The 22756-nt window shown below is 43.3% G+C and overlaps 1 protein-coding gene across 2 annotated transcripts in view; it reads right to left on the bottom strand.

Annotated features, from left to right (window-relative positions):
* Positions 1–22756, bottom strand: part of LOC147688594 (sodium channel protein type 5 subunit alpha-like) — a 1046042-nt gene that overhangs the window by 177919 nt on the left and 845367 nt on the right. For both annotated transcript variants that reach the window (XM_086941454.1, XM_086941453.1), the window contains exon 19: positions 4794–4948. In XM_086941454.1, the coding sequence (XP_086797580.1) occupies positions 4794–4948 (155 nt within the window). The remainder of the gene's footprint in view (positions 1–4793; positions 4949–22756) is intronic.

Genomic DNA, 22756 nt, shown 5'->3' with positions numbered 1-22756 from the left:
AAAAACTAGGCATAGTATCAGAGTCACGATTTAAAATTAAAACATACACAGCATGGAGCACAGTTTTTAGGCAACCTTCTTAAAGCGAGCGGGTCGGGGACACTGCCACCATCACCTTGTTTCACTTGTATAATTAGTTACCGAGCCACTTTGGGTATACAGTGTATCCCTGAAGTTTTATCTCTGTGTAACTGAGAGCTACAAATGGTAGGGCCTTAACCTGGGCCCAAAGAGTACAATGAGAAATATAAATTGAGTTGATAACAACATCAAATTACTTCCGTTTCAAATGCATGGACGAAAATATTGAACATAAAAAAGAAAACAAACAAAACAAACAAATATTAGATGCAGAATTACTAGCAAATATAAAACATGCGTCGGTACGGTATTCAAACAAGCCTAATAGTGACATTGAGGTTAGATTCAATAATAGTAACAAAGTAAAAAGAAAATGATGGTGTGCATATTTTTTGTAGTTCAATATTTTGCGAAGTTTATAAAGTTGGTGGAAATTCGTCCAGGCAAAGTTTTTGTCTGCATATCAAGATACTTTTTCTACATAATGAGATTATTTTCACCTTATCGAAGCCAGCAAGCTGAAAAATGTATGAAGAACTTTTCTTTGCAACTTTATTTTTTGCTGAGCTTTTTTAGCGCAATGATCAGAACAGTGACTGTTTTCTATGAAATATTCCTTGTGCACATTTTTTTTTAATGTTAAATAAGACTGAAATCTTTTCAAACTCCGTCAAGTTGCAGTTTTCCAAAAACTTTTGGGAATGCTGCAAAGAAAAGGCTTTCTTTCCAAACAAATAAGAAAATGATGAAGGCAAAGCAATGTAGTTGTTCCATTGCAAGAAAACAGTGAGTAGAAAAATAATCACTAAACAAGCATTGGCAGAGCTAATGTGCCTCGCCTTTGAGATCTATTGGCTTTGCCTATGCATTTTGTTGATGCAATACAGCTCAAGCATTGCCAATGCTGTACAGCATGAAAACTAAATTATGTGATGATACGGCTGTAGCAGACACATCATTTTATAGGTGTGCACATGCTTTATGACTTATGTGCATGCATTCATCATGAAACATGCACATTACATGGGTGTCATTTGTTTTTAATTTACAGATCCAAGATGGATTGGTAATTAACAAAAATATGAAAATGAAAAAGCTTTATAGCACTTTTATTTCTAAAGAGTAAAGGGCGCTGATAGGCACTCCAAAAAAATTAAAGTAAAAGAATGTATGACCTAATAGGGAGAGAAGAGTGGGGCAACAGAGCAGAGGGTGGTTGGAGCAGGGAAATGATCCACACGAGGGGGGAAGAAACAAGGAGGGAAGGGGAGAGCACCCGAATGAAAGAACAAAATGAGAACAGAGAGAGAGAAGCACATGGGCGAGAGAAATACAGAGCATGGGAGGAGAGAAGCAAATGGGTGAGTAAAGGAATACAGAGCAAGAGGGTGAGAGAAGCACACGAGTTAGACAGCTGGAAAACATATGCCTTTTCATGGAGTGCTTAATTAAAAAGAAAAAAAGTTGTCCACTAAAATGAGCAATCAAATGACACAAGTAAAGAGGCCATTGTCCAGGGGAGGGACAAGCAAAAGATGGCCAAGGAAAGCCAAATAAAGAAGCAGCAAGCAAATGAGTGTCAATAAAGCCAATAAACGGGAAGGCACAGACGAGACTTAAGCCACCTGTAAGTTCTTAACAAGATGACAACGGATATTTTGCAACCAGAAAGCTTGTGCGGTCTGGTGGGCTCAGTCTAAATAGGGCAAAACAAATACAAAGAGAGTCTGATTATGAGAGAAAATCATAAATCTGCACCCACAGCTTTACAGCCTCGCATGGGAGATGGTTTATAACTTTCAGGAATTCACAAAAGTATGTGTAGAACCACATAAGAGTTGCATTTCTGCAGGAGGACATCGGAAAGTCTTTGTGTATTCCTTTTTCTGACAACGCAAAGCCATGCATATTTGTAGGGATTGTACAGTTACTCCTGGTCCAATTTCATCACCTGTCTGCAATTGCACATTTTTTTCTCCTAATGGCCATTTTTTCCCTGGAGAAACTTTTTCTTCTTCCTGCACAGCTTTTGTTCCCTTATCTCTAAATGGAAGTCTGACCATTCCATTGTGAGAAGAGGTCAGACGTGAATATTCACATAGGATGCCGTTTTTTGGTGTGACAAAATTCAATAGGTATTCCAACACTTAAATGCTCACCCACTAGTCTCTAGAAGAAGATTTGCTAATACAAAGTTTTTGAAAAATTCAATGATTTAGACAGAGCAAAATCGACCTGTGTGAAATCGAATATGGTTTGGACTTGAAAAAAGGATATTTGTATATGTACGCCTAACTTACGACATACCTTTGAGAATGAGGCACAACCAGTATAAGAGTGTGTAAGGTCTGGAGCGAATGGACACATTTATTTTGTAATGAGTTTGAAAGGAATAAATTATACAATATTCAATATGCAGTAGATTGAACAAAATAACGTTCAAAGGAGCGATGTGAAAATTACAAGAGAAATGTAGGCCCTCAAAAGGAATGCTTAAGAAAAGATTCACCCCTACTGGGTCCCCATGGTAGGTCTCAATCTACTGAAGGGAGGAAAGACGACATCAGGTGGGAAGCATAAAAGGTGGATAGGAAAGCTGGAATGGAGGATGTAGTTCACCCTGGGGTTTCTGCTAAAACACAATGTGCAGGAAAAATGTACTCTGTTATTGCATTTTTTAGAACAGGCACTAAAGCTGCGCCAATGCTGAACAAAAACAAAACTGAGTCTATCCTGCTAGGAACACAGAAAAAAATCACCAACACAAAAGCAGCTGCTACGAAACAGGGAAACCTAGCAACTGTCGGCCTATTGTTCATCATGTGAGCTGCAATGCGGATGACTTCCTACAATTTCATCTTTGCGATCATTTGTTCCCTGATGTTTGGTTTTCCCCTCAACCCCCAGTTACAACATGAACCTTTCTCGGCATGGATCTGATATACTAATAAATGACGTATCCCTTCAGCACATGCTTTCAGTTCGGGGGCGCTCAGGACAGATTGGCTCTATTGTGCAATCCCTGGATAAATGAACTGGTATTCCATCCATAATCTGTGATGAAAATTCCTTCATATTGGTGGGATGGCTGGACTCACTGCTGAATTACAACTGTCCTTCTACACACCTGCAAATTCTCTGTGATTCGTGAGTGCTGCCATCGGGCAAACTTCCAGAGCTTCACTTGCCCCTTAGACTAGAGCTCCCGGAGCCTTAGTATTGCTTCACCCTACAATGCCGCCTTTAGTTCTACCATTCACACCTGAAGCATCGGATGGATCAGACTCTTTTCAAGAGGGAGTAGTTCCTAGAGTGGCCCTGACAGAAGAGGCATTTGTATGTCAAAATCTCAAGGTCAATGGCAGACTTGCATATATGTGAAATCGACACATTTTCTGTAGCTGATTTATCCCCAAGGTAAGCATACACAGGGAAATGTAGATTTACTATTCTTATTCCACATCTTCTTACTCTTATGACTTTTCTGTAGTTGATATTGTGGAATCGATATAAATGCCGATCGGTCTTTAAACGTCAGTACTGAGGTACAACCAGTACTTAATGTAAAAAAATACATGCCGATGCCCAAAGCTCTTCTCAGAAGCCTGTGCCCAGTATAATTATATGTTGACACGCCCAATATGAACGATGCAAAGTCTTTATTCCACGTCATGCCCCTTTAATCCATTACCATTCACTCTCTGCCATTTTATCTTACTCTTACAGGTTCCAGTTTTCTACTTTAAGATGTTTCTTCCATCTTTCTCTCCCTTTCCGCTTTGTTTGTTTTTCTCTCTTGACCTCTCAGTAAATGTCTGATGCAGAACAATAGGTGCCAGTGGCCCCCATCGACAACCACCGGCTCAAATTAAGCTTGGATGAGAACATGGAAGAGGATAAGTATACTATCATAGTATGCCCACAGAATCAGCTCTATGCCAAATCCCTGCTTATTCTGTATTTTCCTGTTTACATATGAACAGATCTCAGGCATAGCATTGTGATATTGGGTAACAAGTACCCTAAATAACTATAAATCCCTTAACCACTGGAGAGCATTATGTATTAGATAATTAATGTAAGTGTTGACCCCCCTCACCCACCAAACCAGTTGATGATTTAAGCGAACATACTTGGTAAACTCCCCTAATGTCGCAGGTGCCAATAAACGCTTAACGTCTCCTTTCTTTCTTTCAAGTCCATTTTGTTCTGCTCCTGGTTCTGTAAGTGCTGCAGTGAGGCCTGTTAACTGGTTATGTGTATAACGAGGAGGGCATGTGTGAGGGGAGTGGTGTAATCAGGAATGAAAACAGTTTCATTACTTATCTTCTACATCCCTCTCACAGTGATCATATGCAAATGGATTCTAATTTAACAAAGCAACTAATTTGGAAATTGTTTCACTTATTTTGTGTTAGGTATTTGAGGTAGAGTAGTAAATCTCTTTGGAGGATCTTTGTGCTTTACAGAGAACGTTGCTGCCACCAGACTATCTCAAACATGAAGCCCAGAACCAAGAAAAGGATTGTGCGTGTGGTCCTGTGAGAATTATAGGAGTAAGAGAGGGTAGTAAAGGAGTTGGAGCATGTCATTGGAACAGCACACAAAAAATGTGTGTTTTGCCTGACGTGTACCTGTGTAAACACCTTGCAGTGCTCTCATCTACAGCACCTATTTACCGATCATATGAGAATGCTGGAAGATATACTCACCAAAGCACCACTGCTCAACAGGATCATGAAGATGATAAAACTTTCAAACCAGTTGTGTTCTACAATTTTATAGCAGGTCTTCCTGAGTTGCCACCAGATTTTCCCCGACCCTTGACCAATGTCCACATCACAGCACGAGCAGTGGCGTACACAGCCTGAAATTAGAAACACATTTGATATAAAATAGGCAACTAAAAACATTGTGCTTCTATTTTTATGTTTTCGTTAAAGAGAGAAATGTAGTTCTACATACTGAGCATAGATTATACACGGATTATTTTGTTTGCATGTATATAACAGTGTGGAAGGAAGTTACCAAGGTGACTTTAATCCAATTTTCTATGACTGATACATTTTCTAAAAAAAAATAGCATGCCACTGACATCACTGGACCGTGATTATAGAGTACACACAGATCAGATCAAGGCAGTAGAACAATAGGGAGATGTATAGAGGTCTGGATATATAAGGAATTTTAACTTTTCTTTAAAGAGTGATTGTTTGGGTTTGCTGCAGATGTTTTGTGGTGTAATGCAGAGGTGTAGAGATTAGGCAGTGGAGTGCCTGTTTACTCTGCTCTTGCACTTGGTTCACAAAAGTTATGTTGGCACTGATTGGAATAAAAGAGTGAGTCAAGACTCACAGAACTCCATCTGGAAGTGTGAGGGTGCAGACACGTCCAGCCACCTTTGCGTGATGTACGGAACACTGTCTCTGACGTTAGGCATCAGTGGCTTCTCACTTGAATTTTAAAAAATTGGTGCTTTTTCATGTATATATGTTTAACAACTTTATTCATTGGGTTTAGTAATTGTTTTATAGACACATTAATGTGAGGAGGCATGTTAACATGACATGTGGTAGACATACCTTTCCCCGACCATCAACTTACCACAGAAGTGTGTTGATACGTTCAGAAAGTGAGGTGAAAATACACGAGAGGAACAGAACACTGTAAATCACACTCAGTAATCATGGGTGTTGGACATTGTTGCCAGTTTCAATTGTTTTATTACGTAAGGGAACAATACGGCTACCATCTCAGGATCGGGGTAATTCTTCGCATATTACAGAAGGGGTCAATAGTACTCTATCAAAGTATTTGAAGTTATTGCGAGTTACAGCTTTCAGCTTGTCCATGGCGAAGCTGCTCCATAGCTTGCCCCAGCACAAGCTTGATGGCTGCGCATTGCGTGGTTTCAAGAAGGGACAATTGACAGCCTCACAGTTAAAAGCATGTGTGTTCAATTTCCCCTTGGAAGCCGTAAGTGGATAAGAGGTGATAACTCTAGAGCAGTCCAGCAATATCATCAGAGGGTCAAGTGTCAAAGTAATTCCCATTAAGTCTTAAAAGTATTTCATATAAATGTTCAGTATTTTAGAACGTGGTTGCATCATTATCATATATGTGTCATAGTACCTGAATATTGGCATCCTCTCCAACACTGTTGTTTTGAGGAACCAAACATTGCCCACAATCTGGCTACAGAAAAAGCGAAAGCAGTCAAAAATTGTGCCGTGGAGACAAGTCGAAAACCTTCACGTTTGATGTCACCAGTCATAAACAGTTCTCCCAATTTCGAAGGCTGTTGCCTCTGAAGGATTGAAATGTGGGTTCTGATATCCCAGGGGGACGTTGAGGATAGCAACAATGAGTATCATTGGGGGCGTGTATGACGTGGCATGGTCACTCCTCACATTAGCATCTTATTGTTCAAATAACGTATTCATTAATATCATTGATACCTGTGGTGGTGTCTATATTTGGGAGTGCCATTGAAATTATTGCATACTGAAGTATTTTTATGTGGTATGCTGTTAGATAAGAATAGGGGGCTAGTACATCAACTATCATAGCATGGCTTTGATGGGTTATAATGGGTTTGTAAAGGCATTTCAGCTTTGAGGATGACAGTCTTTACTACCGCTAGTTTAGTGCAGAGGCTAAGATCTGTGTCCCATTGGTTGCCTAGGTCTATTTCCAAAGCGTTGGAGAGGAATGTATCACATAAATAAGAGAGGAGAAGGCAGCACAGCTGAATCATTTTTAAGGTGATGGTGTGAACCTAGGACAAATCATTCTCGCTTGAGAATCATTAAAAGTGTAGGATGCTAGTGGTGGACATTGCTTTCTGCCTTTGACGTGTGTCGCCATGGTAAGAGTGAAAGTAAATATAGGAGAACTGGAGCAGGCCCAAGAATGAGTTTACGTAAATGTTGAAGAGAAGGTGGCGAGAGGAACCTTGCAAGACTCCAGTTCGGCATTTGCAGAGTCTATAATATACAATATCATCTCACAGACTCATAATCTTTGCATATACCCTACTTATTTAGCAGTAATGCATGCTTGAAAAGCACAGTTTACCTCTATTGCATAATTGAGTATGTATATGTGTCTCATTTATGTATGCATAAAACTCCAGCAAACTCAATTGGCCCCTATCATCTGTCTTCAGCCAATAGAATAGTCTGTTATCTTTCTGCACTGCTGTTTACTTCTTGTCCAAGTAATGTTGCAATTAATTAAATTCACCTCTGAAGGAGTGAAAGGTAAGTGTCTAATGATCAGCACTGCACATTTGAATATAAGGTTGCAGGGACGCTGCAGGAGTATTCTACAGACTATTTACTGGGGACTATAGATGTCAACAGGGAGTAAGAAAAAAATAATCAACTTCACTTATTGTTCCACTTTCCTTACCATTTTGACATACTTTTCTAAATAGCCTTCTGTGCAGGGATACATGGAGACCTACGCTTCTTGTGCTTTCTACGCTGGTCTGTGCCTTTAATAGCAAGCACGATTATTACACCCTAACCTCCCCACCCTCAGTGCCTAAATTTAACAACTCTGACATTTGCCACAACTCGCACAAAAAAAGCAATCATTACTAGGCACACGCTGAACCTCCTGAATAAGACCACACGTTGGTTAAATTGACTTTAGGTCAAAGAGGTTTTGTTCTTTTATTTATAATGGTGTAGCAAGTTGTTACCTGCAAACCTTACAGTGTTTAAATAAATGTTAATGGCAACCCACATGGCGAGGTGCAAAATGAACAGTCGGGGTACGTCCTGAATATTAGCTAAAATAAGCATTGAGATCACCTGGCGTCAATACAGCAACCCTGCAGAAATCACGGGAAGGGGGTGTTTTAACACAGCGGTCCTGTTTAGTGCTCTGTGGTTAAGAGCCGCGAGAGGTTAAAAGCCAGGAAATAGATTGCGATCCTTCACGCTCACTTATCAGCAGGGGTAGACTTACCCTCCACTCTCCTGCAATTCGCAAGGGACCTCACAATCAAGCCCTCCGAGATGCACCTTTATCAATTCTGAAAACAAGCTAAAACAGTGGTTCTTAACCTTTTGACGTCTGTGGACCCCCACTTAATCATTACTGAAACCCGAGGACCCCGCTGAATCATTATTGGAATCTAGGGACACCCACTGAGCTATGACTGGAAGCAGAAGGCACCAGCTAAGCATTTTCGATTATTTGAACTGCAGTATAATACGCAAAAAGTACAGAAACAGGGATTCATCAAACACATATAAAACTGATGTAATACTTGATTTAATCCCCCCAAAAATATATCATTTAATTTTAATTGGAAGGTTGAAGCTTTTCTAATCAATCAAGGCCACTCATCGTCCATACTTTATTCTGTTTGAATGCACTTACACTGCTCCCACAAATCAATAATGGAACAAACTTAATTTTTTAGCCTACAGCAGTTTGGACCCCCTAAGTAGGCGTTGTGGACCCCCAGGAGTCTCTGGATCACACTGACCTAAAACACACAATCATGAAAGAACCCTACCTTAGATACAGAAAACACAGCATATTTGACACACTTAGGCACTGTCCTTGACTCAATCGTCTTTCCCAAACCATTTGAATAAATTGATCTCTTCAAGAAGTACCTTTTTTGATACTCCTAAGAACCAAAATCCACAATCAAGCAAGCCCTTCACCAAAGTCACTCATATCCTAAAGTACACAACACACTGAGTTTTTCTCCTGCACACTTCGACACTGAGACAAGCAAATAAACTAGGATCACTTCCCCACCTTTTTACTAATGCTGTTTTATATATAACTAACCTCACGATTCGTTTTTTTTCTTTTTTACAAACTTAGCTTTTACTTTAAAAGTAAAAAAAGAAATGTAAAAAATATAAAATATGCAACCTACTTGCAGTGCAGTTGATTGTTTCATTTTCAATTCTAAGTCACTTTTTAGGAGCTCATAAGTGAAACTTATTTTTCTTTTGGTGGTACCTTTATCTGTCAAACTGTTTACACAGCTACAACATTGCATGCAGTGAATATATGGAATGAATACAAAGAGTGGTAGCAGGAACACTTATGAAAGGTGATCCATCAAGGAAACTTTAAAGTTGTTGAAGGAAATGTGATGCAAGAAATACAATGAAATAGTGGTGTAATCACACACTTTAAGGGCACAAACAACCTCGAAGTTCATATTTTCTTACAGTAAGAAAATTAGTAATTAGTTAGGGAGGATGTGGGTCATCAGATGTAAAAAGTCATAAATCTTGTGAGGATTTGTAAAACTGGGTGGCAACTGCTAAACACAAGTTCTGGATCCCACTGTCGAACACTAACTTAGGAAAAATGATATTTAGTTTGGGAGGATGTGTGTCCTTCTCAAGTAATAAGTCCAAAAACGTGTACAGTCCAACAAACAAGTTCAATAAATAAACATGGACTCAACCCCTGGAAGCTATGGCACAGAGCACACAGATGAACCTTAAGGAAAAGTGTGGTAAGTATGTAACACTAAAAAAACAACAAAAAATTCAAAAACAAGACAATAAAAATCACACAATTTATAATACGAATGAGGGGAATCAAAGTTAAGAATTTGTAAAGTTTTAGGGAAAAAAGTGGCAAGAAAAAGTAACGTGTCGATCAGAATTCACTGTTCACAGTTGACCGGGACCTAGGTATGATTTTAGACTGACTGCGAAGGTGTGCTGGTTGAAACACCGAGCGGTTTGTCCTGGTCAAAGGTTTTTCTGAGTTAGTCTCTGAAATGAAAGTCCAAATTATCCGGTGGGACCAGATTGCATGCTACTGCCAGTGAAATTGGGTAGCTATTGGCTGAGGTCCAGCTGAACCTGTTGGTTTTGGTCGGAGATACACCCTGTGGGAAAATTCATCTAACACAGTTCTTTTACCCACCATCCTCATGGAGTACCTCCCATTAAAGTTAGAGAAGACTGCTGGTGCACTGACCATCTGTGTACATTGAAAGTGACCGCCGTCACATCGGTTCTTTTCAATATATGAAAGGTTTGATGGACAGCCGCTGTCGGTTTTGATGGGCATTCACAAAACCTTTCTAACGTTTTTTATTTTTCAGAAAAAAATTAAAAAATGGGAGTTTGTTTCCAAAAAACAGAAAACTAGTGAACCCTTACCCTGTGATTTTTCCTGGCGGTGGCGGACAGAAAAAGAAAGACATTAAATCACCCACCTTAAACAGGGCATGTGGTGCAATATCCTTATTACAGTGGCCCTTTCTGCAAAGGACTGTTGAAGGAAGTTTTCCATCGATGGAACTAACGGGGGCACTGTTGACTGAAAACGTAAGATCTCCCGATCTCTAAATTATATAGGCAGACCAATTGTTTGGAGACAGATTTCTCTGTTGCATTTGCAACAGAGAAGTAAGAGATTACGCTGTCCACCAAACCTAAATCACTTCCTTATTCTCTTTTTTGAGCTCAACATTATCAATCGGTTAAAGGCTTTAAGCAGTATCTGATAAAGTCCTCTCAAGATTTGTCCTCTTTGCCTCGAAGCAACACTGACGCTCTGGAGGTCTTGGAGATACACAAATGTTCTAAGTCAGTACTTTCGAAAACTCTCTGGAACTTTGTGGTCTCTTCTAAGGCTACCAGAACCTCAGGACCAGCAAGTAGGAGCCAGGACTCACTCTAGCAGTGGCCTTCAGCTGGTTAGAGTCCAGGTCCAGTTGTTACTGGTCAGCTTGTCACTTCCGGAAAAGAGACTCTTGCAGCATATTGTGTTTCTGTAACCTCACAAACAGTCAGCCAACTGACCCTGAGAGTCCATTGCTCAACACTTGCGGGAGCAGGTTCTGCATCTCAGGTCTCCACACAGGTCAAAGACAGCAAGTCCATACCTCTTATATTCTTCTTCAAGTCCACATGTGTTCAGATGAGCTGAAGGTCGGGTGACACTTTTGTAGGATTCATGAGCCAGTGGGCGGGAGTGACTCACTGGCAGTCCCTAACCAACGAGAAAAAGATTTTCAAGGACAAGCCGTCACACTATTGGAGCACCTCCTGTTGTCCTTAGAGCAAACTATCCCACAGTACGCTATTTTGAGAACAACTCCAACCTGGGAGACCTGTCCTGCCCTTGACGGTGGCTTGTGTCCGAGCTAGGGTTGTGTCTAGGGAAATGAGCAGCACACTTCTCAACCTTCCCAACTGGCTTCCCCTGACACTAAGTTGGTGACATGCAGGATACATTTAGCCCACGGAACAACGGCTGCTCTGCCCAAGGCCTCCCTTTACAATGAACTATGAATTAGCAGGCCTTACCCATGTCCCTTTCAAGTTAACGCAGTTCAGGAAACCTCAACAGATGTCCATACTGACTTGAGAGGAGTGACATACTTCACGCCCAGGTCTTTGTGCCAAAAAGTTGAGGAATTGTTTCTGCTCTGGGACCAGTTTTCACAGCTCATGAAGGGAAGCACCAATGAGGCAGCTGCTTTCAGACTATTCTAATTAGCCGACTGGAGTTACAGGCAGACAAAGTCTAACTTTCCAAAAGATACTTTTCCTACATATTTTTTCAAAAATCAAACTTTGCCTTTAAATAGTATTTTTTATAAATAATAAACATAGTGGTTGAGTCATATATGTGCCTATTCCAACACAGAGTTAACAGATTAGCATGTTATTTGAACCTTTGTCTTTTCTCATAGGATCAGTTATAGACCTGTACAGTGAAAATAGTTTTTGGAGGTTGCTTACAGTTGAAAACGTCAACATATAATCCTTACATGTTCTTAAATACAAGGCACTCTACTGTGTAGGCTAAAAGGACTACTTAGTAGTGACTTACTTAATATTTGAAAGTAGGTTTCTTTCTTGTCAAAAGGGGTTATTTTGACAGGCTTGAGTGTAGGTTTAAAAGCTGCTATAGTCAGGCTACACGTGTAGGCCTCAAGTCAGGCTTATCATTGTTAGCCCAAGTTAATGGTACGCTAAGTCATGCAGTCCACAGTTGACATTTGTGTTCCCATGCTACTTGTGTATTTTTCTGTACTGTATAGTAGGGATTTACTGCTAAGTTTAAATATGCTAAGTGGAGATGGGCAAATCTTGCCCTGTTTAAGGGATAAAGGCACATACAGTGGAGACTGGAGAGCAGTGTCCCGGTGTGCAGAGTGCAGAGAGCAATGCCAATCACAAAAAATGGCAGTGATCATGCAAGAAGAGGGATTTTCTCACACTTAGCTCACAAAATATGATCAGTTGCCTGCCACCTCGACAACTCCCATAATATGCATTTGTGTGTATTATTTTGATACATAACTTGACATTGATTGCTCTGGAGTATATATGATTGACTGTTGTATTCATATGATAGACCACTGCTATATTCAATATTGAAGCATGTTGTCATGGGTGTATGTGGCCACACACCTCATAAAAAAAGAAATTCCTTCAACATTTGTACATTCTACACTCACACAGTCAATCTTAGACATTTGACCTAACTATGGGACCATTTAATAAATGGGTCCCATCCATGCCCAAATCTTCACTCATGCGAAGTTCCGTTATAAAAATGAAATTCTGTAGATTTGACAGACCGGATAATCAGCCACAAATGTAGCAGTGTAATCCAAGCTCTCTGTTTGCCTACTTGACAATCTCTAATGTGTCCTCCGACATGGTCTCGGCTGGCTCTGCAGGTGGAAACCTTAGTTCAATGGACCAATGGACATCGGGCAATCTAAGTTCATTAGATCACCCACCCTATTGAGAGCGGGCATGATGAAGCTCCTGTATTAGTCCACCATATAAAGCTTGGGCGTTTTAATTAGGAAATCAAATAAATGATCTCAACATACCGTGAGAGAACTCCCAGAGTCGGAGACATTTATTTTTGGTTTTTCAAAAATGTATTTTTAACAAACCGTCAATGTCTTCAGAGGTCCCACCTTAGTGGTGGCACCTCTGAAGGCAAACAGATATCTGCCAAGTGGGTCAGGTGCAGATGGCAGGCTCGGTGATGCCATGCATTTTTTTCCACTCTTGCAACATTTGACATTATGCAAACAGTAAAAAAGGTCAAAAGATTTTGCACTGTATTTGCCCCTGTGCTCATTTCCTGTCATGTGCATCTAACTGTATCATATACGAATTAGATAATGCAAAGTAGCATAGTAATTATTTTATGTTCAGCCTGAAGCCTTAGTCCTTACATTTAGTTGTGTGCTGTATGCGTGAGTGCTACATTTGTTTTTTTCACTTCATATTTTCACCCGAAAACACCTTATAAATATGGCTTACAATTACTGGAAATGTTTATGTTTGCAGCTTTCGAAATACATGACCGTAAAGAAACACTATTACAAAGCGTATTTGACAATAAAATGATTAAATTGCAAGAGCTGGCCATAACACCAAAGTAGCAGCCATTTTAACCCCTTCGCTGCTGATCATCAGCCACGGTGGTCGTGTGCGGATGACGAGCTGAGCTCGTCATGTAAAGCTGCTTTTCATAATTTGCCGCACACAGCGGGAAAAGCCGCCGCAGCAATGCGGTTAAGAAGTACACCCCCATAAATTGCAAAAGCACATGCAAATATTCTAGGAATGGTAACAAGCTTAGAGAAATTTCCGAGTCGAAAGGTGTGTTGCTATTCCAGGACCGTAGTCAACTCTCTGAAATTGGATTACTTTGCTACATAGAGCCTAACGTTTATGAGTCCAGATGGCAAAGTTGCCTCGTGGGAAGAACCTGGGATCTATATAGGCCATTCTCCCAAAAAGTGAAATGTGGGACCTGGAGCGAGTAGTGAGCCTGCGTGTTAGTGTTTCCTTCTGTTTGTTTAGCTCCTTTATGTACTGTGGTTATAATCAAGGAAGGCCAGGTAGCAATTATTAACATCAAGCTCTCACAATTTCCGCAATAAAGAGCCAGAGGTGCTCAAATGTGATCACATCTGGCACACAATGAAAAGAACTACAACCAACAAAGCTCAATGCACACTCAAACAGCAACAAACTGGCATCCAAATGCAACTATGAAGACAAAGTCACCACAGCCGTACATCATAGTCTGTACAAAATATAAATGTACCAATGCTCAACACACATAGACCCTAGCGGGCATGAATACTTTGTCTAAGGGCAAATAACACTGGTCTGACCTGCAAGGTGTAACTCACATGTGGGATGGTGAGAACGCACATGACAATACTTGGTAAGAAGACTGCCAGAAACAGCCTCACACTTCAGTCCACCCTTCCTTAACATCCCAGGGTTTCAGAGTATCAATCTAGAAACATGTAACTGTAACTAAGTATCCATCACTAACAGTCGATATTTGTAAAACATTTCCTGATCACCTAACTCAGTGTGTTTCTTCATCGTAACAACTCTCTGGACCCTACACAATATGGGTTCAGGACTGATCATAGCACTGAGTTGGCTTTGTTGAAATCCACTGAGGAAATCAGAGAGGCCTTAGATGGAAGAGGTAGTGCTGTTCTGATTTTATTTGACTTGTCCCCGGCCTTTGACATGGTCCATCTTAAGTTATTGATGGACCGGTTGTCTGCGATTGGTGTGGAAGACCTTGCATGGAAACTCCTACAGTCTTTCTTAGCTGATAGGACCCAACCCGTGGATCTGGATGGTAATTCATCTAAACCATTCACACTCCCCTGCGGGGTGCCACAGGGCTCTTCTCTTAGCCCAATGCTTTTCAACATATATGTGGCACCTATAGCGGGAGTCATTCGATCGTTTGGCTTCCAGCTCACCTCCTATGCTGAAGACACGCAAATTGTGTTGTCACTGACTAAGGGAGGTGAGAAAGAGACTGGGGGCTGTTTCCATGAGTGCATGAGCGCATTATCCAGTTGGATGTCCTCCAACTGTTTAAAGCTTAACTCTAATAAGACGGAGGTCTTAAAGTTCGGGAATAATCCACAGGTGTGGACACCGGAATGGTGGTCAGAAGATTTAGACTTTTGCCCTATACCCACTAAGAAGACCAAAAACTTGGGGGTATTAGTGGATAATAAACTCGCCATGGGGGATCAAGTAAGCCTGGTGACCTTAGCCTGCTTTATGATTCTTAGAATCATAAGGAAAATCAAGTTCTTCCTAACCGAGAGCAATCTCAAGACAGTGGTCACAGCCCTTATAACATTGCATTTGCACTACTGTAACAGCCTATATTTGAATGTACAAAAACAACATATTAACAGGCTCCAATTAGTTCAAAACGCAGCGGCCAGGCTGCTGTCCGGAACACCTAAATTTGTTTCCATTAAAGGAGAGCTTAAGAAGCTACATTGGCATCCAATAAAACAAAGAACTCGCTTTAAGGCTCTCTGTACAGTCTTTAAAGCTATTAACGGTAACAGTCCGGAGTTTCTTAGGCAAAAGATTCACTGGTACCTTCCTGGGAGAACATTACGATCCACCAGTGCTTAACAAATGTAAGTCTCCATGGCTAAAAAAGTAAACTGGGGAGGCAGGAGTTTTACTCATTGTGCCTCAAGAGCCTGAAACGAGCTCACCTTCTCCCTCAAAACCACCCGAATCTCCTTACGTTCCGGAAGGGCCTGAAAACATGGCTTTTTTCACAGTAGCACTCTTTTAGCTTCCTAGGAAGACCAGTACTAAGCGCCACAACACCCATGGGTAATCGCGCGCTCTATAAGTGCATATAACATAATTCCTCCTCCATGTGTTCTTGCACCCCAGCCCCTCTCACATTCCCTTTTCTGCATAAAGGCCATCTAATAAGGGCCATCTAATAGGGTTGGTGCCAAAACTAGGCAGTGGTAGCTACTATTATTTAAAAATGGTGGTGAAAAGACTCACCCGTGCTGGGAGTCTCTCCTTCTTCGAGTCCCGTGTGACAAACCGGAAGGTGGTTCATGACTTCCTCTCCTGCCAACAAACAATTCTGAAGCTGCTCTTATGCTGTTTTGAAGATTGGTTGGAGCAGGCTAACACAGCACTCATTTTGAGACTGGGGCCCTGGGCCAGCAATCCCCAGGCTGTTTAAGAGCCCTGGGATTGCTGGGTCTACAGTGTGCATGACGATAGGTCAGCTTTACACAGCCGGCCTATCCGACATGCGCACTGGTAGCAGTCACAATGCCGCTATTACAGCCCCTACTGTCACCCTCACACATGTCAGCATAGGCTGGCACTGCACCAAAAAGAATACTAAAATGGTAATGACCATTGTATTATTCTATGTGTTTACCTGCGGCACTCGTTAGGAGGAACCCCCACTGACACTAGTTTCTTCTTCTGTATCTCAGGGCAGTCATTAGAGCTCAGCGGCTTTCCTTAGCAAGTGATGCCATTCCACTCAGGGACTTCTGACTGCAAGGAAAGTAATGTATGTTGCAATGTTCACCACAAACCTATATATAACTGCCAAATGGCACATTCATGGACCAGAGCAACAGTAGGTACAAAGCCCCCTTTTTGCTTCCTTTTGTTGTTTCTATCATTGCCAGCCTCACACTTAGAGAGACAGAAAAAACAATTTCCTAAAATCATTCAACAGTTGTGAAGCTTTTGGCTTTTCAACTTCGAACACACTCCTGATGAACTAATGGGGTGACTGCAGCACCCCCAAATTAAAGTGACAGGCTTTTCAGGACAAAAAAATGGAACAGCCATTGACATAGAAATAACACTAAATGTTGGCACTGGTCACTGGAGCATCAACACTTAGACTTATTTCTATGTCAATGGCTTTTCTGATACATATATATATATATATGTAGATAGATAGATAGATAGATAGATAGATAGATAGATAGATAGATAGATAGATAGATAGATAGATAGATAGATAGATAGATAGATAGATAGATAGATAGATAGATAGATAGATAGATAGATAGATAGATAGATAGATAGATAGATAGATAGTGTTGGAACTGGCCCTTCTTGCAGGGTCATCCCCAAACTTTTTGCTTCTTCCTCCCTTATTTTTCCTGACCCTTGGCTGTTGGCAATGGGAATCGAACACACTCCTGATGAACTAATGGGGTGACTGCAGCACCCCCAAATTAAAGTGACAGGCTTTTCAGGACAAAAAAATGGAACAGCCATTGACATAGAAATAACACTAAATGTTGGCACTGGTCACTGGAGCATCAACACTTAGACTTATTTCTATGTCAATGGCTTTTCTGATACATATATATATATATATATGTAGATAGATAGATAGATAGATAGATAGATAGATAGATAGATAGATAGATAGATAGATAGATAGATAGATAGATAGATAGATAGATAGATAGATAGATAGATAGATAGATAGATAGATAGATAGATAGATAGATAGATAGATAGATAGATAGATAGATAGATAGATAGATAGATAGATAGATAGATAGATAGATAGATAGATAGATAGTGTTGGAACTGGCCCTTCTTGCAGGGTCATCCCCAAACTTTTTGCTTCTTCCTCCCTTATTTTTCCTGACCCTTGGCTGTTGGCAATGGGACTCTGCGCACTTTACCACTGCTGATCAGTGCTAAAGTGCCTATGCTCTCTATGTAAATTGTTATTCTGATTGTATATACATGTTTGGCATATTTGTATCACCATGACGTCCCTAGTAAAGTGCACTGGGTGTGCCAGGGCTGGTGATGATAAATGCTACTAGTGGGCCTGCAGCACTGATTGTGCCACCCACAGGAGTAGCTCTAAAAATGGTGTCTCAGTCCTGCCACTGCAGTGCCTACGGGCAGTTTAGAACTGCCATGTCCTCCTGGTCAGCGTCCCCGCTGACCAGGCCTAACCCTTTCCTTTTCGTGCACATCAGTCACCCCTATGGAAGGCCCAAGGTACCCCCCTGGGCAGGGTGCAGTGTATGTGAAAGGTAGAGCATGTACTAGTGCAGGTGACATGCTCTGGTAGTGAATTACAGCCATTTTCGTTTTTCACTATTGTAAGGCTATCTTGCTCCATAGGTTAACATGGGGGATTCTGGCTACAGTGGTTAACAGCATTTCTTCCCATAGCAACAAGATAGGACATAAGTATCTAGTATCCCTGAACTCAGAATTTAATAACACATCTTCTAGGAAAGGTGGTTTTTAAATCCTGTGTTTGAGAGCAGCACTTTTAGAAAGTTGCTGTTCTCTTGTCTGACCCTTCTGTGTGCCTGGGCCTGTTTGTGTATTGACTGTCTGGTTTGTGAGTGACAGGGGCTGGGGAATTCCCCCAGAGGCTGGATGAGTCAGCACTAGGCTGAATGAAGTAATTGCAACCTGAGTGGTGGGAGGAGTTAGCACCTGGGCTGAATAGGGCTGTGCCTGCCTGCCACAATGCTGGCTCCACCTCCTGCTGGGTGGCTGAGGACCCTGCCCCTCACTCTGAAAGGAAAGATGCAGCCAGCAAAACAAAGTGCTTAGGATCCACCCAGAACTGGTTCAGACCGGGCTCAGGGCCCACATGCACAGAGAGGACAAAGACTTTAGGGGTATAAGTACAGGACCCCTGACAACAGAAAATTAGATCATCCTGGAATCAAGAAAGAACCTCTGCCAAGGAGAAAGCTGACTCTGAAGAAGTAAGACTGTCCTGCTGTTGCTCTGCTGGACTGACCTGCTGTTGCTTTGCTGCCAAGGAGAGGGGAAGGACTTTGCTGTGAGCTGTGTCCCCTGTCTTGAAGGAATCTCTAAGGGCCTGAGAAGAGCTGGCTCCCTGTTTTTGAAGTCCCAGGAACAAAAGGACTTCACCCCCAGTTTCCCTGAACTCTGCTGAGAGAGTTCTGTCCTTCCTAGAGTGCTTGATCCAGTTGTGGGGCCTCTGGAAGTTGAACCTGAGCTGGGAAGCTTGAGACTAAGCTTGAGAGACTTTTGAAGCTGAAAAGTGTCGCATCGCTCGCTTGCGGAGCGCATCCCCGACAGTGCGAGAAGTTTCCCGCCGCTACGAAGGTCGAGATCGGCGCAGCGCCTGACGTCGCTGCCTGAGCCGTCGCACCCTTCGTTTGCGGGACGCACCAGACCGGTGTGGGAGAATCGAACATCGCTGCGAGTGTCGTCGCAGAACCTGTCTTCGCTGGGTGAGATCACCGCACCGCTTGCTTGCGGACCGCATCACGTCGCTGCGAACATCGTCGCAGAACCATCACATCGAGGAGCTGCGAGAGAGAGGATCACTGCTGGACCGCGCATCATCGCCCGGAGATCGTCGCAGCCCCTACGAGATCATCGCATCGTGCCTTTGCGAGAACAGACTTCCTACGGAACCTACGCACCGGAATCCACGCAAGCGGCCTTCCTCCCCATACAGACCGGATTCGTCGCCACACGCCCGCTGCTGCAGCGGGGCTGTCGCATCGCCTCCCCAGGGTCTCAGGAGTAACGCATCGCTTGTTTCCACCGCACCAGCTTCCTGCTTGTGGAACTTTGTTGCATCTAAAAGGTACTGTGAGCAAACGTGACGCAACCGTGAACTTTTCACGCAACTGTGGATTATTTGATCGCAACTTAAGGAACTTTGATTACAACCTGAAGAACTCTTTTGAAACCATATCCTTGAACTGTGTATGTTGGATTTTTGTCGTTTTGGTCTTGTGTAGTTTAGAATAAATATCTTTATTTTCCTAAACTGTTGTGGAATCAGTTTGTGGTGTTTTCACTGTGTTGCTGTGAGTGTTGGTACAAATACTTTACGCATTGCCTCTGGTTAGCCTAGACTGCTCAGGCCAAGCTACCTAGAGGGCGAGCAGGGGTTATCTAAGAGGGTTATCTCCTTGCCCTGACTAGAAGCAAGGGTCCTTATTTGGACAGTGGTACCTACCTCTGCCAACTAGAGACCCCCAGTTCTAACATTGTTGGTCAGGCGGTGGGATTTGAACTTGTATTTGTACTTGACCCACAGTAATTGGTGTACATCACTAGTGAGTGCAGACCACTACGCCACCGCATACTACATTTTTTATTTTTGGTTCTATTTTTGATCGTAACCCTGAAAGAATCCAAGCATCATGTCTCAGAAGGGTAAACCAGCAAGTGATGTTGCAGAACTGGAGTTTGATATTGAAATGTTAAGTGATTACAAAGTAGGTCAACTCAGGCAGTTCTGCAGGAACTTTGGATACCCCATGAAGCGCCGCTCCAAGAAGGAGGAGCTACAGGAGGCCTTAAGGGCCTGGTGGGAGACCAAAAAGGCTGGGGAGACAGATGATGCAGAAGTGGATGAGGATGCACAAAGGGATGGTTTCAGGCCACAGGATCTGCCTGTGTCCAGAGCAGCCTCAAGGGCTGGCAGCAATCATTCAGCTGAAAGTTTTTCCCCAGAGGAGTTGGAGGAAAACCAAAGGGCTAGAGATCATAAATTAGAAATGTTGAGGCTTGAAATGAAGATGAAGCAAATGGAAAAAGAAAGGGCGGCGGAGGAGAGCAAACATGCCCGTGCCCTGGAGGAATTGAAATTGTCCTTGGCCCATGAATTAAGAATGAGGAAGCTTGAGTTGGAGCTCAAGATGCGTGAGGCTATGAGGGTCTCAGCTGAAGAAGAAACATGGGTAGCTCAAGAAGTGAGCTTTGCTGAGTTGGAGGTGGAGTCCAGCTCAGATGGTGGCAGCAAGATTATAGTTTCCAGTGCTGAGAGAAAGGTACAAACACCCAGAGATGTGGCGCCTGACTTGAGGGAGGGGGTCGATATACACCAGGGGGTTCAGGTTTATGATGTAGTTCCAGTGGAGTGCCGTGTCCCTGAAGTAGATTGGGGGACTGGCCCAGGGGACCATATTCCCAGAGGTGGTAGGGACACTCTACTGACTCTAGATGAGAGGTACAGGGAGAGGGGTTCCCCCGTGGTAGAAACCTTGGTGTGTGTGAGTGAAGACCAGCCAGAAGAGTGTGGGTTGTGTGACAGAGACAGTCAGATACTGTCTTGCCAGTCTCAGGAGAGTGGTGTGGGGTACTTGTGTGAGGCACTGGAGGGTGAGGCAAAGGGTAGCTTGGTTAACAACTGTGGGGGGCTGTGTGATTCATTTGATGGAGAGCATATTTTTAAGTCCCTGTTTTCCAGAGCTATGCCAACACCCGGTGGAGTGTGAGTTCTCTGACCCCAGAGAGCTTGCGTTGGAGGCAGACCTCTTGGTGAATTCCAGAGAGTCTGAGGCGGCATTGGGGAGTGATCCCAAAAGGAGTGGCTTAGATATCTTCCAGACCTGTGAGGTGGAAGAGGTTCAGTGTAGCCCGGTTAGGTCCAAGTGTAGTGGGAGGGGTGTAGGGGCTCATGTCCGGTCTCAGTGGAGAAGGAATGAGTGTGGGACGGTGTATCTCACGGTGCCCGAAACCCAGTCTCAGGGCCTGGAGGGTTCCTTAAGGGAACACCAGGATGGGGACCTAGACTGTACTTGTAGGCCATTTGAGGAGGATCTCCTAGTGTCCGGTGAACGGGGAGTGCCTGTAACCAGGCCTCCATCAGTTCTGGTGTTTGGCAGTGCCGCTCCGTTTGGGAGGGTACAGAAGTCCAGACTGAGGGGTGAGAGGGGGAAGGAGTCCCCAGCGGGAGAACCAGTGGGTCAGGGACCAGTCAGAAGGGCTGAGTCTCCCAGGAGTGACCATGGTGACACCACTTCTGTCCTGGGGGATCTTCCCGCACTGTCAGGTGGACAGGGGTCGGGAGAACTGCGCCAGGCAGACTGTCACAGGACACATGAGTTGTGTGTCACCCTCAAGGGGGTACTATGTGAGTCCCCAGAAGTCCTGGCGTGCCAGGCGAATGCAAAACCGCAGGTTTTGGTCCCTGGTTTGGGAGACCAGGTTCAGGATCTGCCTGACCTGGAAGGGAGGACATCTGTAACCAGTGTCCTGACCAATATGGTTCCCAGGGGTACCCCTCCAGTAGGGAGGGTGCAGCGCTACGGAAGGGGGTGCAGAGGGAGGGAGCACTCGCCTCTGACCCCGGTGCAACCTGAGGGGATAAACGCTAGGTTGGGAGACCAGTTGCTGGAGGGAGGTCCTGAACTGGTAGGAAAGTTGTGTTCTTGGTTGTCTTGGTAGACAGATACAGGTCCGGGACTGGTGGGTCAGTGCCAGAGTGTCAGACCTGAACTGACAAGAGAGAGAGTGGACAAAGGGTGCCAAGCACCTGGGGCTATTGCCCCCCACCCTCTGATACCACAGGGGTTTGAGAGCCATGAGAGGAATGAGGCCTGGGTCTCATCCCTGATCACTGTTGGTGGTCACTGTGGCTTGCTGTTGGTCTGTTGGGACACACCTGTGAGGAAATTAAGGTTAGGTGCTGCACAGGTGGTGTCCACAGGTGAGGTGAAGGGTTCCACATGGATTGGCATGGTGGACCCTGAGAGTATGGATAGAGTGATACAACTGGGTTTAGGACGGCGTAGGACAGGACTGCCCTGCTGTTTGGGCCAGGTTCCGTGTTCTATCGCCTTAAGCAGGGAATCCCATCGAGGTATCGTTTGGTCTACCCTGGCTTTAGGCTGGAAGGGGGTTGTGTTGGAACTGGCCCTTCTTGCAGGGTTACTTTTTGCTTCTTCCTCCCTTATTTTTCCTGACCCGTGGCTGTTGGCAATGGGACTCTGCGCACTTTACCACTGCTGATCAGTGCTAAAGTGCCTATGCTCTCTATGTAAATTGTTATTCTGATTGGATATACATGTTTGGCATATTTGTATCACCATGAA

This window comes from Lissotriton vulgaris, chromosome 10, assembly GCF_964263255.1.
Source record: "Lissotriton vulgaris chromosome 10, aLisVul1.2, whole genome shotgun sequence".
Classification (NCBI taxonomy): domain Eukaryota; kingdom Metazoa; phylum Chordata; class Amphibia; order Caudata; family Salamandridae; genus Lissotriton; species Lissotriton vulgaris.
Note: the sequence above shows the minus strand (reverse complement) of the source record. Positions and strands in the feature narration are given on the sequence as shown.